Below are 15,977 nucleotides of genomic sequence, written 5' to 3' on the forward strand. Positions count from 1 at the left end.
CGCGATTGCCGTTCCCCGCTCGAGTGTTGCTCCACGAAATCAACTCGATTCGATTTTTCTATCTGTAGAATTTACGCGCACCACCGGAGTCAAGTCGAGGTGGAGACGGCCGATTTCCGGTTGTCGGTCCAGCGGTGAAATTCCGAATGAAATTTCTAAATTTGATCGAAGATGATTTCGACAATTTATAATAGACGCGCGTGAATTTTCCCAGCGATACTCGTCTCACCAGGAAAATCGACGAGCGTTCTCATTCGCAAGGACTCACGTAGTAGTGTCTAGAACACCGTCCATTGGTATCATCACCGACGAGATCAAGGCCGAGTTTGTAACGAGCCTTAATTTCATAACTTTTTGTCGGACGGCTGCATAAAGTCGAACGAGAAAATATCGCAAGGATTTATTCGATCAGTCGGCGCGACGATCGCACGTCGCGCGGCCTGAAGGCAGTCACGCGTCGAACGGTGACTTGACCAGACGTGTCCCACGGAAGTTGCCGAGCGCGACCGACAGATTGCGAAAGCGGAGTCTCAGAAACAACAACGGTCGGGCCGTAAGTAAACGCTATTGTGATATCTCTTGGTTTTGCGTGTCGAATTAACGGGTGCGGAGTGACGTGGGCGCGGCGAAATGCGTGCGGGACAATCGCGCGACGGCGTGGTCGCGTTATTTCGCGTGGCGGACCGTCGCTTGACCACGTTTCGCCCTATGATGGCCTTACGACGAATCTTCGCGAGCCCTCCAATCGGGCTGAGTCTCGTCTCCTCTCGTCTCGTCTCCTATCGTCTCGTCTTGTCTCGTCTCCGTGGCCGCGGACTCTGTGCGAGCACGCGTCATGTCGGCCTGCGGAGAGAATTTTCGCGACGGTGTTCTCTCTTACTTTTTCTCTCTCTCTCTCTCTCTCTCTCTCTCTCTCTCTCTCTCTCTCTCTCTTTCTCCGGGCATCTCGTCAGTGCGTTTTCATTTTCCCTTGGAACTCTTTTTTTCTTCCACGAAACGGAAGAAAAAAAGGGAATCCGTCGCGCGAAGCGTCCGCGGCTCGCCGTCGCCCACGCAACTCCCACGTTTGACACTTTAACATGTGTAGCGGGATGTAGAGGGGTCTCGGCTGTCGAGATGGATTCTTTCTCTTTCTCGCGCGTGTGACAAGTTGAAAAAAAATGGAGCGGTTTCTGGAATTCTTCTCTCTTCTCTGAGTTTCCATCGCACGAGGAGAGGCGAGGAGGAGGCAGGAGGCTCTTGGCTCTCGGGGCGTTTCTCTTTGTCGCACGCACGCACGGATTCCTCGTGCGAAGCAGTGTGAAGCAGTGGAGCAAGGAGAAGAGGGCCAAGAGGGCCCTCCTCCCGCCGCCCTTCTCGCCGCGCGTGCCCTTCTGCCTCGACGAATTCCGGAATTAGTACGTGCCTTCGACGCCACGCTTCTCCTTGGGAGTCGGAGACACTCGCAGCTCGCTACGTGCGGGTCCTCCTCGTTCACCTCCGTCACACGGCGTTCCCGTTAGACTATTTCGTCGAATGACGTCTGTGACGTGCGATGAGCTATCCGCGTGTAATTGTTATCTGGAAATTCATATTGCTGTAGATGTCTTTTCGAGCACCTCGAGTGTAGGAAAACTCGCTCCAAGCACTTCTCGACAGCCTTTCTCTCTTCCTCCTCTCTGCTTCGCACATCTGTATTTATTAATATCTGAAATACTGACATCATTTGAAAGAAACGTAGAAACTCATTTCGATAATATTATAGTATTTTTTGAAACTGGTGGTGAAATCTTTAAACGGCGGCGAATTTTAAGTATACTTAACAATTTCGAAGAGGAATATTTAAAAGGACGTGTGTTAACCCAAAATGTTGGAGCACGTGCTTCAGTAGCGTACTATCGCATCTGTGCTTTGCTTATTGTCAGTATTTTAGAGTTAAGCCAATTTTGTAAACAGTGTAAATCGTGACGAGATAGTTTTCCAGAATCTTTATATATATATATAAAGATTATTTATATATATGTATTCGAATGCGTGTCTAATTAAAAAATGTACAAAAAAAAGTTCTGGAAACTGCAATCACACACATGTGTACAAAATAGCATTAGTTTTTATGTGTAGAGAAAAGAGTAGAGTAATTACTTTACTTAATAATTCAATCTTGATAATTATTTTACTTCATCATTCAGTCTAGTGGATTTAATAATTTAATAATTTAACTCTCCTCTATCTCGATCTTCGTTCTGAGGGAATTCTGAAGGGGTTAAGGCTCGGAATATGGCGAATGAGCGAGCAAATCCTCGCCATTACGTGTTGTCTCTTCAAAGGGGAGAGAGAGAGAGAGAATAAAAAAAGAGACAGAGAGGATCGCGTCACTGCCCCCCTCTCTGTCTCTGTCTTTCTGCTCGCTCTCTCTTTCTCTCTCCCTCCGGAAGTTCTGCCTTCTCGGAAATACAACGGGCACTCCTTCGTCCGCGTCGAGCGGCACTCCAAGGGACACGCGTGTAACGTGTTACCTTCTCGTCGATCGATGCCGACAGCCGACTCGAGTCGAGTCCGCGGAGTGCCCACATCAACCCACATCAGCCCACATGCACACACGACCGACTTTGTCGAGCACGAGGGCAGGCGTGTGACAACAGTGTGGCACCGTCACGCTTCTGACGTTTCCAGAGAGGCTTCGACCGATAGGCGATTTTATTAGCTCTCGATCATGCGCTCCCTAAATATTCCACGCGAGGTATATCCACGCAAAAAGATACATCACGATTGCGCGTGTCATGTATAGATAGAGGATGGGAGGGAACATGGGAGAAAGTTAAGAATAGGATATATTTCATGTATCCTTCAGCGTGCTTTCATTCGTTGTTTATTAATTGGCGAGGAGCGTCTGAACTATTTTTACGTTAGACACGCGTTTCGTTTGCTGATCTAATCGAGTCACTTGTATAAAATATAATCGACATCCATTAATAATCATCCCTCTCCCGTCGATTGACAGTTTCAATTCGTAGTAATTTTTCGCTATCGCTATGTATACTTGAAGGAATGAGTCATCTCGAGGTGTTATTCCTGATAAGAAGACAGTCTCGTCTCTTCCCTTCGGAAGGAACGATAGTTTCATGTAATATAAATAAATTGGAATATTTTTATAACGTAACAAATTGAGACAATCCCGCCTTTTTTGTGACGGTAATTTAGAATTGTGACTTTGCTAAGAAGTGTCGGGGGATCTCTAAGGTAATCGGACGTTCGAGTGTTGAAGGGAGAATTCGAAGAATGTTGACACAAAACATCTGGTTGAAAAACCCGTTCTATTCCATTAAATGCACGCTTCTCGTTTCTCGTGTGCGATTGTGTGTCGTCGCGTCGCATCGCGTCGCGTTGCGTCGCGACGGAGCGCATCGCCATATATCCGCCTTTAAACGACCGATGCACATAAGCTCGATCGGCCCTCTTTTGTTGCACGGCAGACTTCAAAACGCTTATCGGACTATGAATAGACGCTCTGAATAGATTTTCTTTCAGCCGCTCGTTCCGCGAGGTCATATCTAGTCTACCTATGCATTACGCGTATCAATGAACGCGTTTTATAATGATTTGAAAATTCTTACGTCCGTTTTGATCGTCGCGACCCCTTTCATCGACGTTTCGATAAACAATTTTCACAATGAGGGTTTTTTTTTTTACATACTTACTTTTGTCATTCAATGTTTCGCGTTTGTAAATTCCATTTTCGCAATTGACAATGTTGTTATTCGTAAAATAGAACTTTTTCAGTTCCGATTGTAATTCTTAGAAGAAACATTGGATATTTTAAAACGTCCTTTCATAATCTTGAAATATCCAAGAGTCTGATAAAAAAATTCTCTAATGCTTCTATCTATCATGTTTTTTTTATCTATATTTACTTGACACACAATGAGCACGTTATGTTTCTTGTTTAAAATTGGATTTGAAATTCTTTCGATAATCTTCAGATTTTCCGTTCGATGAGAAACAGTTGGAACAGATGCAGATTCTTTATAGGTCGAGATGCTCTTATGACAACGTTATCAATGTATATACATTTGGCTGATTCAGTTCTCGAGTATTCTTGTGAATACATAAGATAAGGACGCTTATCGTGCTTTTTCTTCTCTGTTTTTTCTTCACTCGACTAGCCATTTTGTCAATTTTGCATGTGCTCTAAAGACGAAAACGTGTCATGAATCATCACCTATTTAAAATTAATATATAATTTATTTTAAAGAGGTGCAAAGTTGCGATAAAGTAGTCTTCTATTTCTATTCTATTCTTGTGTTCAACTGTGTCTTTTTGATAATTTCTACATGTTAAAACTGTCTATTTTCTTAGGAAAATCATAAATATCTTCTTCATTGTAAATATCAAGTTCATTATTCTTCAGTTAAGAAACATGGCGAGTTATTTTCATTATCTTTTATTGAAAAGTTACGCGAACAACTTATTATCCTTATCCTCTCGTTAGTTCCGAAGACAAAACTCAAGCAATTTTATTCATTTATCTTTTTTCTGTCAATCTTGTCAGAATGAGTGGATGAATAATCTGGCTGCTTATCTTTTTATTACTTTCAACGACGAGTTATGCGAGCGAGTAAATCACTCGTCTTTCTTCATTATTTTTTCTTGGAAAAATATCAACGGGCGATTCATTACTCGTCTCCCCTCACTTGGTGCAACCGGAAATTCAAAGTCTCTCAAACTATCAAATTATCCATTCGTCTTTTTACGTCAAATTCTTTGAATCGTACTTCCTCCGCTTATCATTTTCATTTACATTTTTTAATCGAGAGAACTTTTTCCCTGCATCTGCTTGACACAGTTCCAGCAATTCTGATTTCATCAGAAGCGAGTAACAAGTCCACTTGCTTGCTTACTAATTTTTATTATTCCCCCATTTGCCATCATGCCTTCTTGAAATGTATATTTACCATTCAATTTACCATTCACCTCCCCTGCTAGCCTACCGACCGATAGTTGGCAACCCTGGCAGGTCTGTAGAGAGCAGTCGTCACGGCGCATCAGTGACGTGTCACGAGGAAACGGAAAGTAATGGTGTACTTGTGTGGGAAGAGGGGTATGGAAGTTTTGGCTCGCTCACTTCAGCTCACTCGTTCATTCGTCCGCTCTTCGCTCTTCGCTCGCTCGCCTTGCGTCACTCTATCGCTATCTCTTTGTGTGCCGTCGTCATCCACCTTGTGCATGACGATTTCTCTCAAGGACCCCGTCGACACCGTCCGCCAATCAAGCAACGTGTGCCAATCGCAAAAACAAATTTACAATACATTTCCGCTGTTTTTTATATTTCGCGAAAGGTCAACTATTTCTCGGCGATGATTCCTGAGTCTTGTCAGACGACTGGAAAAAAAGCCTAGCGTTAATTTTGGTGTTGATTATTGTATCCATTAATTTGAAAATCTTAAACGACGGCTCTGATATTGATTTATCCAATTTATTTGTCCTGTCAATTACGTTGATTTGCCTTTTACTACGAATCGATAAATATTGTCGATTGAATTTATTATTATCGTCCTTTATTATTAACAATACTGACGTTAATACAAGTAAATAAATATCGTCGCGTTCCACGGCGTATCTCTATAGTATTTTCTCATCGTATTTCGAGGATTTAAAATCCGGTTTTCATATATCCGCTAGCGGAATTAATTGCAAATCCAGTTTCATTTGATTGTGTTATTTCATATTTGGCGTTATTTCATTTCAATATTAATCCATCTAACAAGAGAGCAAATAAATTCACCCAAGTCCAGCGCGCAAACATCGGAACAGGAAAGTCCGCATTTGTAAAATTACTGGACGATTATTCACGGCGTGGAATACCGCGACGAGATCTTATCTTTGTTCTAAAGTGCAACGTAGACATATTTATATGTATACGACAATGATCTCGTTTCCTGTATAAGTTGAACATTTTTGAAACCTTTTTATATCAACGCGAATATTAATATGCGGCGAGAGTATCGTTTAATAGCCTTAAGAAAAATTGGGTGTTTTTCATTTGATGAAATCGACACATAAATCGACACACTGTCGTTTCCATCTTTACTTTAGTCTCTAGAATATTAGAAAAGACAAAATGATGTTTGTGTCGACTTGTGTGTCACTAAATAAGGAAAAACATCCATTATTTGCTTCGGAGATCAGTTTTTTCGGAGATCAGCAAAAAAGCAAAATAAAGTATCAGTTCTTTAATCCACCGCTGACGATTCTTTAAAAGTAGCATATTTTGATTGTAATATTTTGATTGCGAATTTGGTAAATTAAATTTGTAATAAACGATTAAACATAAGTTCATGATAAATATATCGTAATAAATTTGTAATAAATAACTTGAGATAAATTTCTAAAAAATAAGTGAAGTACAATCTTCTATGATAGTAAAAATTCGTTAAAGCTTTCACAAGTATACTATTTTATAGGATTTTTTCTTGAAAATCTGTATTACTGACGGAAGAGTCCAAATGTTCATGTTGTCAGCGGAGGATTAAATATTCTATCTCTTTGCCACGCGTTACTCATTACATTTATCGCCGGCATTATTAATTGTCACTGTTTGTTCAACGGTTTTTTTATCATTCGTTATCACATGTTTATCATTAATTGCGATGCAGTTTCTGCGTTTCACGGCGTAATTCTCGTTGCTGTGGGACATTCGTGAAATCATCGTTACGACGATATTAGGTTGACTAAACAAACGATTCATACGACGGCCTCTCGGGAATACGCGTAGATTTTTTTTTTTTTCGGATAAGTAGTTAAATAACTGATAACGCCGTTGGAGCCGTAAATGTGCATTTCGAAGTCGTATTTACCAAAAGACAAAGAAACCAGCCTTAAAAGACGCGATAGACAAAGGCCTCGTCCTCGCTGTACGCATCTCTGTTATTTAATTATCTTGCGAATTCCGACACGTGCATACTCTTGTAATCCTGACCTCGTGGATTATACAGATACCGGTTGCAGCTTGTCGCGCGGAATTCTTGCCTTTTCTCTCTCTCTCTCTCTTTCCGTGTATCGCTGTCGATTAATCGTTTCTATGCATCGCTATTTAACGTACGAGACGTGGTTATGAAACAGGTGCTCGAAGGTAATTTTTTTAGCCCATTCGATCGCACGTGGCCGAGATTTTTGATACTCTCAACGGTGCATGACAGGCGGATTGAGAATTTCGGATGGAACCACCCTGTGTATGTATCACGTGGCGAGTGCGTGACGTTCCGCGAGTCTGTCGTTTCAAAGTTCGACAACGCAAAGTCCGGCGCGTGGCAATTTTGCCGTGTCACGTTGATGAGTATTTTCGACGTTCAGATTTAGGCCAACCTTCCTTCGGTTTTCGCATCTCTCGCGTTCGGAAATTTGCTCCGATGCATTCTAACAAGTTGATTTTTTCCCTCTTCTCTCTCTCTCTCTCTCTCTCTCTCTCTCGCTTGGTATTCAAGCTCGCGCTGATCGCTCACGGATGCGTTCGTAAGAGACCGGATATTTTCATTGCGCATTTAAGCCAGGCTATGTATACTACATACACCGTCAAGTTGAAACCAAATGTTTAGAGAATGCTATTTTCGTAAAACCCAGCCTCGCCTTCTCGTTATACATTTGACGCTAAATGCGGGCGTCGATTTCTCTCTCACGTTAACAACGAATGCTGTTTCGACAAGCGCGAAATCTCAATTTAGATGTCAGTTATACGTCTGACGCGATCTCATACAGATATCTAATCGTATAAAAATTATCAATCGATCGAATTATTAGAGCTAGACATGAATTCCTTTCATAAGTATCAATTTTATTCCTCGTGCCTATTTTTTAAATAGTTTTCTCTCAGTATCAATTACAAGATACCAATGTGTTACTTGTATCTCGCTCAACTTGCATAGTCAGCCACTTCTTGCCGATCGTCTCTAATCGAGGATTTTTGGGACACCCGGTAGAGGCGGCCGGACGGGCACGACCTCCGTTGAACAGCCCGACGAAGTCGTCCGACCTCGGCCGAACGACGGCAGGGTCCGCGAGATGATCGGTCGAGGTGAAACAGGAGGGGGTTAGGAGAAGAGGGTTCATTGACCGTCTGACCATGAGCCGCGCCCCACATACGCTCCCCTTCGACGTTCCCCTCACCCTATAGGTTTCGATCGTTTTGTTCTCGGGCGGGTAAGCAAGCAGCAAGATCAAAGCCGTCTTCTTCCCCGGGGAAAGAAGGTCCTTGCCTCGTCCGCGTGGAAGACCTTCCGAAGGCTATAGGGTGTCTCGAAATTGTCGGATGCATTCCTGACCATACCAACCGCGAACGCTCTTTATAATCTTGAGATACTTTTTCCTTGGCAAGAGCTTCGTTTCTGATGGGAGGTCGTTGTCTAATTTAGAGTTTTACATTTGTTTTTTTTCTTTTTTTTTTTATAATCTTTATAATTTTTTTACTTGAAAAGCTTGTGCGCCAATTGCTGTGGTCAGTCGATTCACTAAACGTGATGTTCCGTCTGATGATTTTATCCTTGAACCACTTGATTCGAGTGCGTTAACCGTAGGACTCGCATGCGCCATTTATTGTGCGCGTAAGTAGAACCTTCTCTAAAATTGCGCTCGCATGCGCAATTACGATTGTAAACGGCACATATGGGTCACGGTAGCGATGAAAGGAATGTCCTCGAATATTATTGAACGAGTTCATTGCAACGGCACGTTGGCCGAAGCGATAAACCGTGTTTGCAATCTCTTTTTTTTAGCAAAAGAAAAAGAAGAAAAAAGATTGTATACGGGTTTGAGTTACATTTAAAAGCGCGAATTTCAAGTAGACTAATTCAAAAGTTAAAATTCTTGGGACATACAAATTCTCAAGCGTGAAATAATATAATATAGGTATACTTGATATAAGTTACAATTAATATTTGTAAGCAATACTTGAGAGAAATGTGTTGAATATTTAATTTAACGTGCGACGTGATTTTTACAGCTTCCTCAAGGAAGATCTGTGTGCTGTGATTTATCACTAAGGGGGCCAAAACACGCGCAACAACGGACAACCCCACAGGACCGGGGGGTGCTTCTCGTGTCTCGGGAGGAAGGTCAGGATCCACAAAGTTACCTTGGAAGTAACGCAAAAACAAAAAAAAAATACAAACGCGAGAAAGCGATTACTTATTAGATCAGCACAAATCGTTGCGTTGCTACTTGTGACACTGACATTAGAAAAATTCGATGCCTTCCAGGGACGATATTCGCTCCCTATCCACTGAGCAACGCTGGATCCCTCCTTCAACTGTTAGACGCGATGCACTCACCCCAGAAAGCCGAAATGATCTCATCTTTAGAAAGGTGCGGGGTATTCTTAACAAGCTCACACCGGAAAAATTCGCAAAGCTGAGCAACGACCTGCTCAACGTTGAGCTTAATTCCCATGTGATTCTCAAGGGTGTTATTTTCTTGGTACGTATAAACAACAATTATTCATTATACAGATTGTAACGATTCAATGAAATACCAATTTTTCAGATCTTCGAAAAAGCACTTGATGAACCCAAGTACAGTTCTATGTACGCACGGCTGTGCAAACAGCTGTCTGACGAAGCCGCAAACTTTGAACCCCGTAAACCGATCGATGAAAGTCAAAAAGGCCAGAGCACATTCAGAGTTCTTTTACTTAACAAGTGCAAAAGCGAGTTCGAAAATCGTTCAAAAGCAAGCGAGGCATTCGAGAATCAAGATGAGCTTGGTCCCGAAGAAGAAGAGCGCCGACAGGTGGCCAAGCGCAAGATGCTTGGTAACATCAAATTCATTGGGGAGCTTGGGAAATTGGGTATCGTATCGGAGCCGATTTTACATCGTTGCATCCAGCAGTTACTGGAGAAGAAAAGGCGAGGGGGATCCCGGGGGGACGCGGCAGAGGATATCGAATGCCTCTGCCAGATTATGCGTACCTGCGGCCGTATCCTTGACTCGGATAAGGGCCGCGGACTCATGGATCAATACTTCAAACGTATGAACTCTCTGGCAGAGAGTAGGGATCTTCCTCTACGCATCAAATTCATGCTGCGTGATGTGATTGAATTACGCCGTGATGATTGGAAACCGCGCAAGGCCACAAGCACCGAAGGCCCTATGCCGATTAATCAGATCCGCAACGACAACGAGGAGCCATCGCGGGGAAACGGTTTCCACAGAGGACGAGAGGATCGCCTCGGTGCGGAGTTTTTACGAAAAATGGGACGAGGCGGATTAGACGTGGAGATGATGGGAAGTATACCATTGACTTCCCCCTCATTCGGTATGCCACCACCACCATTCAGTCCGAATGGATTCGCAGGAACTCCTGGCGTTGGTTATGGCCGCCACAATCAACGTAATCAGCCAGGAGGAGGCTACTATCCAAACCAGAGTCGTCATCAGAACAATTATGAGGGAAAACGCAACCAACCGCAACATAATTTACCGCAAAACTTTAATAACAGTGAGTAGAGCGATAAATTAAATGTTACTTTTTATTAACTATAATAAATAATTATAATAAATAATAATTCTTATGGATATTTGTATTTTTATGATATTTTACTCTGTCTGTTGCTACAGATAGCAATAAAGAACAACTTCGATTCAACAAAAATAAGATGCTGATCGGAGGACATCCAGAAGAAGTGTCTCTAAGACCCTCAGCCAATTCAATGATGTTCAAACAAACCAACATCAACTTGAACCTACCTCTCAACAATGGTAAATATTCATTCATGTCATCTTCGCTAATGAAAAATTACTACTGACAAATTAATCATGTAGAATATATAATGATAATTAATCGTAAAAAAATAATAGATTTGTTCCCAGGACGGGGCTCAGACATGCCACTCTTACGTACTACTGCTCTGAAGCCCAGCTCGCCTTTACTGCACAAAGAAACACCACCTGCTATTGTGATCAAACAAGGTCCTGTAGATAAACGGGAGAAAGCAAGGGACAGAAAAGACAAAGGACCGACACGAGAAGAAGTGTTGAAGAAGGTGAATGCCTTAATGGACGACCTCGCATCCCACACGAATGTGCAAGACACTTTGACAGCCTTCAAAGATCTTAAGATACCCGAACGATTCTTGCGCCATGCAATTTGCACAATGTATTCGAACACGTTAGATCGTGGAGATTCTGAACGTGAGCTCGCTGCCAAACTCGTAGCTGAATTGAAAAAAGAAAACTTGCTCACTCTACAGCAAGTGAACGAAGGATGGAAGGAATTAGTGGCCAGTATTTCAGAGAAGGAGAGTACCGTGCCTTTGGTAGCGTCCCACGTTGCCTTGCTGACAGCTAAGGCTATAGTGGACAATTTAATCCAATTGACGGATCTCGCTTCGGAAACAGAAAATGGTCGTCATCATCCACTGTTTCTATTGACCCTACAGCAACTTCACAAAACTCAGGGCAAGGCGAGACTTACACAAATCTTCAACGATAGCAAAGTGGATCTTATTAGCCAACTGCCAGAAGCGGAAAAAACGAAGGAACGTTTGGGTGAGATCTTGGAAGATCGGGAATTGACTTTCCTCTATCCTCTTCTCAGAATCCAGGGTGATATGTGGCGTCAATTAGAAGCCGATCCGGCGCCCAATGCTCTTTACAAATGGATCAAGGAGAAGCTGGATCCCCAACACCATTCTGATCCCGCATTCATTAATGCTATGATGAATGTACTTTTCAAGTATATCACTGGGGTTAGTAAAACTTATTGAACATATTTATTTTATTTTACACGACAAAACACAATTATTAATAAAATAGAATCTTTCAATTTGTAAAATTTTAACATTTTTTTTATATCTATATATAACAGGAGACAACATTAGCGCCCGGTGTTGATCCGACCGTAAATCCAGACAAACAACTGCAAGAGAAGGAAAGTGCGTTACTGCAGAAATATGCACGTTTTATTCGCACATTCCTGACTACCATCGACTCACAAGTTACGGCTCTTCATGCGCTTCAAGTGTTTTGCTTCTCGCACAATTTTCCGAAAGGGCTGCTGCTACGATGGTTCATAGCACTCTATAACCTTGAAGTTATCGAAGAGGAAGCATACCACAAATGGAGAGACACCGTTACCGATGCTTATCCGGGCAAGGGCAAGGCATTATTCCAGGTAAATGTGCAATTATTACGGTTATTAAATATCGGTTACTATACAGAAAATAGCAATTTTTATTTAAGAGCTTGCTACAATTGCACAGTGGAATCTAATAATATTTAGACTTCTTTAGAATCTTTAGAATCTAAAGAAATTTAGAATCTTAATTCTGGATCTACATCTAGTTCTCGTTCGATATTATAATCCGGTGCTGGGATTTACTTGCACATTTCGGCTGATTTTCAACCGATCGGCATTTAAGCTGCGCGCGAGTTGAAGTAAGGGGCAGGAACCAAGTTGAAAATCGGCCGAAATGTGCAAGTAAATCTTAGCACTGCTATAATCACATTACTAAGAACAGTATATTTTGTTATAATTCTTACATCAATTTTCGTCAAACTCGAACTTCTCGAGAATTAAGATTAAATAATAAATACGTTGTTTATTATTTTATTTCAATATCTTTATAATACGTTGTTTATTTAATCGAATAATTTAAATTGAACGATTAAAAATTTTTTGTCATTTATAGGTAAATTCCTGGTTAACATGGCTTGCTGAAGCATCAGAGGAAGAAGAGGAAGACGACGAGGATGAGAAGAATTAATCGCAAGAGCCTCGAGAGCATTATTCAGACTATCTATGATTTGGAATAGAGTTTTACTATCTATATCGCTGAATCACAGGAAGTGTTTCAGTTTTACTAATTGAGTTATCACCATCCAGAATTGCAAACATCTTGTTAGTCTGTCTCAAGCCCTCATGCGTGGTTGGAAAAAGAACGGACTTTACAATCATGTCTGAAAGGAATAAGATAGTTTGTAGTCAACGAGTGGTATACGACAGACGTTTCAAGCAAGACGTTTTAGAATCTTTTTTTTAGATAATTAAATATCGGTATAATTTATAAAATATAATATTGGGCCAGCAGAAATAATCAAGATACTACGCCACTGTATGGTCATGGTGCAGAAAACAAAAAAAGAAAAAGCACGAGACAAATTAATCTGGTCATTCTTGTGTTATCCGAGTTTTTGTCTAGTATTGTGCATGTGTCACATTTTGTAAGTATCCTTTTTGTTCGCGGCAATAAGTGGAGTCGTTTTGTTATCTCTGTGTACCAAGCATTACATTTATTACGAGGAATTATTACTATGATTATTAATATTATTATTATTAATTATACATAATTGATTATTATCAATAACCGAAATATATCTACATCTTTCTAATGAAGACTAAAAAAGAAAAAAAATATGTCGAAATTAATCAGAAGCAAAGGGCCGATAGTAGTGTACGTAAACAGTGAAGCACTTTTCTTTTCGGAACAGGAATGAAATTCTTAGATTGCAGTTTAGGATACACCAAGTACAAGCGTTATTACCCCTAAATTAAAACAGAAATGAAAAAAAGTGAGCAACACCGTTTGCCCGTGTATCTACTTGCTGCGCCATTTGATTCTAATAAGTACTAATTAATTACAATTATAATAACAACCAGCAGCCAACATCACATCCATTTAACGTAATAATTAGCGAACACTAGTGACACGACTAAAACTCGTATTTAAAAGGAAAAAAAGAATAAAATATGCCTTGGTGTAATTTATTACAGATGGCCCTCTGGTTGTTGCGTTGATGACCGATCATCACACCTCACCTCACCTCACCTCACCTCACCTCACTTCACCTCACCTCACCTCACCTCACCTCACCTCACCTCACATTTCCCACTTTATATATATCTGCGCAACGTTTTTTTTATATTTCGTTCGATCACCGAATACAAAAAAATCCATACATGCAAATCGCGTCTTCGCGTGTATTAATCGAGATGAATGTGAGTGGAGAACAGCTATGTATCTCTCGCATTGTCATCGAGTACGATTGCAGTTGTATAATTTTCAAATCGGCTCGATATATTAGTAATTAAGAAAACCGAAAGTTTCGTGCAATATATCGCGTCCGTTTTCGTTTTCTTTTTTCTTTGTTTGAAATGGAGATGCCTAATCTCCTGTATACTCAGCGCTTTTTTTTTTCTTCCGAATAACTGGCTAGGTTCCTATTGCCGAATTTGTAAAACTAGTAATGTAAAAACGGGATATCCGACGTCGAAAAAATTTAGGTACGATTTTGTTATCGTTGTAAGATATTGTACATATGTATTCTTGATTGTTCCACGGTTTCTCGTCATAATTTAATCGCCATACTGAAGCGTTTTTTGTCTCTAAAGGGCATCACTTTTTTTTTTAATTAGATAAAAAAATGTAGGTGATGAGAACATCGGTCGATTAAGACTCGGTATTTCCGTTACTTCATCCGAATATGTCATACTGTCATACATTATTCACGAGCCAGGTTTTGATGACAGCACTCGGATACACGCGCGTCGAACGTGTTTAAACGTGTTTAAGAATTTTTCTTCGCAACCGAAGCGGCGTATAATAAATAGATAAATAGATAATGCGACGATACTTTGTCGGAGGACAAGCGGAGGACATTGGCGGAATAGAATGGTAGCGTATTATTCGCGACGTGTCTCTGTTTCTGTCTGATCCAAGGAACATTAAATTGGATCGAATTCCTATTCGTAGTTTCGCGGTTTCAAAAAGCACCGCGTCTTGCTGCGAGAATCTTACGAGGACTGGCCATCCGGTCGTCCTTTCGTATATAAGAGAATAAAAGAAAAACGTTTGTAACACTATTGTAATACGTTATCGGACATTCGTACATTCACTATGTTTCCCGTTGACCAACATTCGTGTCTTAATTGCTGAATTACAACGCGTATATGCGGGTACATCTCGCCTCCGTTCCGCGAGAGAGTAACTGTGTGTGCGTGTGGGTGTATGCGTGCGTGGACTTTGTTAATTTATTTTCTCACGCATAATTATATTTCTCGTCGAACGAACGTACGCATACCAATTGATCCATGTGTAATATCTTGAGTATTATTTCGCGAATAATCGAACCACATTATGTAGACTCTTATAGTGTCTTCGCCCCCTCCCCCCTCCCATTAGATATTAAAATCGATTTAAAAAAAAACCGTATCTTTTATCTCTGTCAATAAAAACTGTTCCTAGGATCATTCTTTGTGTCTACGTAATAATCGTCATTACGCCTCTGCGAAAAAAATGCGAGTTTCTATGGAAACGTCTTTTTTTATCTCCACAGCGATTCAATTATTTTATCTTATCATGCGAAATTCATGCTCGGTTGATATCAGATCAATCGAATAGATATCAAAGAAAATAACAGGATATCGTCACACGATCACGAGGAAATACTCAGGATAATACTTACCCAGTCATCACGTATGTCCACAATCGTATAGCGTCCTCCGGAATCTTCGATTGCGTAATTAGGTGCGTGTTACGCAAGTGCGATCGTGGCGGCTCACATAAATGAGATACAAGTGTTTATGATTCGGATGGACAAGTTCGCACTTTATTATTATCATTCTCGGAAGGTCGGAGTACCGAGACAGCGTGAAACATAATCAACGTCATTCGCAGTGTTTCCACTCGACAAAATTTGTTGCACATAATACTGTTAAAATATAGCCTAAAGAATCGCAACAAAAAAGTGTTGAAGCAAACGCGTGTTCCGTTCCCCCTCGTCTCGATTGAATGGCAGTGATAGAAAAAATTGATTAAAATTATTTAAGAGGTACATTTACGCCTAAATGTAATTCTCAAAGATCCAAGGATCAAGATGACGTTTTAATGAAATTTTATTGACATTAAAGACGTCATTAAGATGCTATTAATCATTTGACGTTCACCTTGCTACTTGGAGTACCTTTCGGAATAAGCGGCTCGAATTCTAACTATATTCTTTCTCTGGAGATC

General features: G+C 40.9%; 1 protein-coding gene across 6 annotated transcripts; it reads left to right on the forward strand.

Moving 5' to 3' along the window:
• Positions 1–323: 323 nt before the first annotated feature.
• NAT1 (N-acetyltransferase 1) lies at positions 324–13,737 on the forward strand. Of its 6 annotated transcripts, none has more exons than XM_087409013.1 (8): positions 336–553; positions 8,972–9,083; positions 9,228–9,444; positions 9,511–10,465; positions 10,585–10,725; positions 10,825–11,714; positions 11,834–12,139; positions 12,657–13,737. In XM_087409013.1, exons 4-8 carry the CDS (start codon positions 9,550–9,552, stop codon positions 12,729–12,731), a joined length of 2,328 nt encoding a protein of 775 aa, XP_087265139.1. In that variant the 5' UTR covers positions 336–553; positions 8,972–9,083; positions 9,228–9,444; positions 9,511–9,549; the 3' UTR covers positions 12,732–13,737. The 6 variants fall into 6 exon arrangements, with proteins under 6 accessions (XP_011059588.1, XP_011059584.1, XP_087265139.1 ...); XM_087409014.1 differs by lacking the exon at positions 336–553 and adding an exon at positions 8,745–8,877; XM_011061286.2 differs by having other exon boundaries at positions 324–553; positions 8,972–9,444; positions 10,837–11,714.
• The last annotated feature ends 2,240 nt before the right edge of the window (positions 13,738–15,977 follow it).

Source organism: Acromyrmex echinatior, chromosome 8, assembly GCF_024713525.1.
Source record: "Acromyrmex echinatior isolate Ae372 chromosome 8, ASM2471352v2, whole genome shotgun sequence".
Taxonomy (NCBI): Eukaryota; Metazoa; Arthropoda; class Insecta; order Hymenoptera; family Formicidae; genus Acromyrmex; species Acromyrmex echinatior.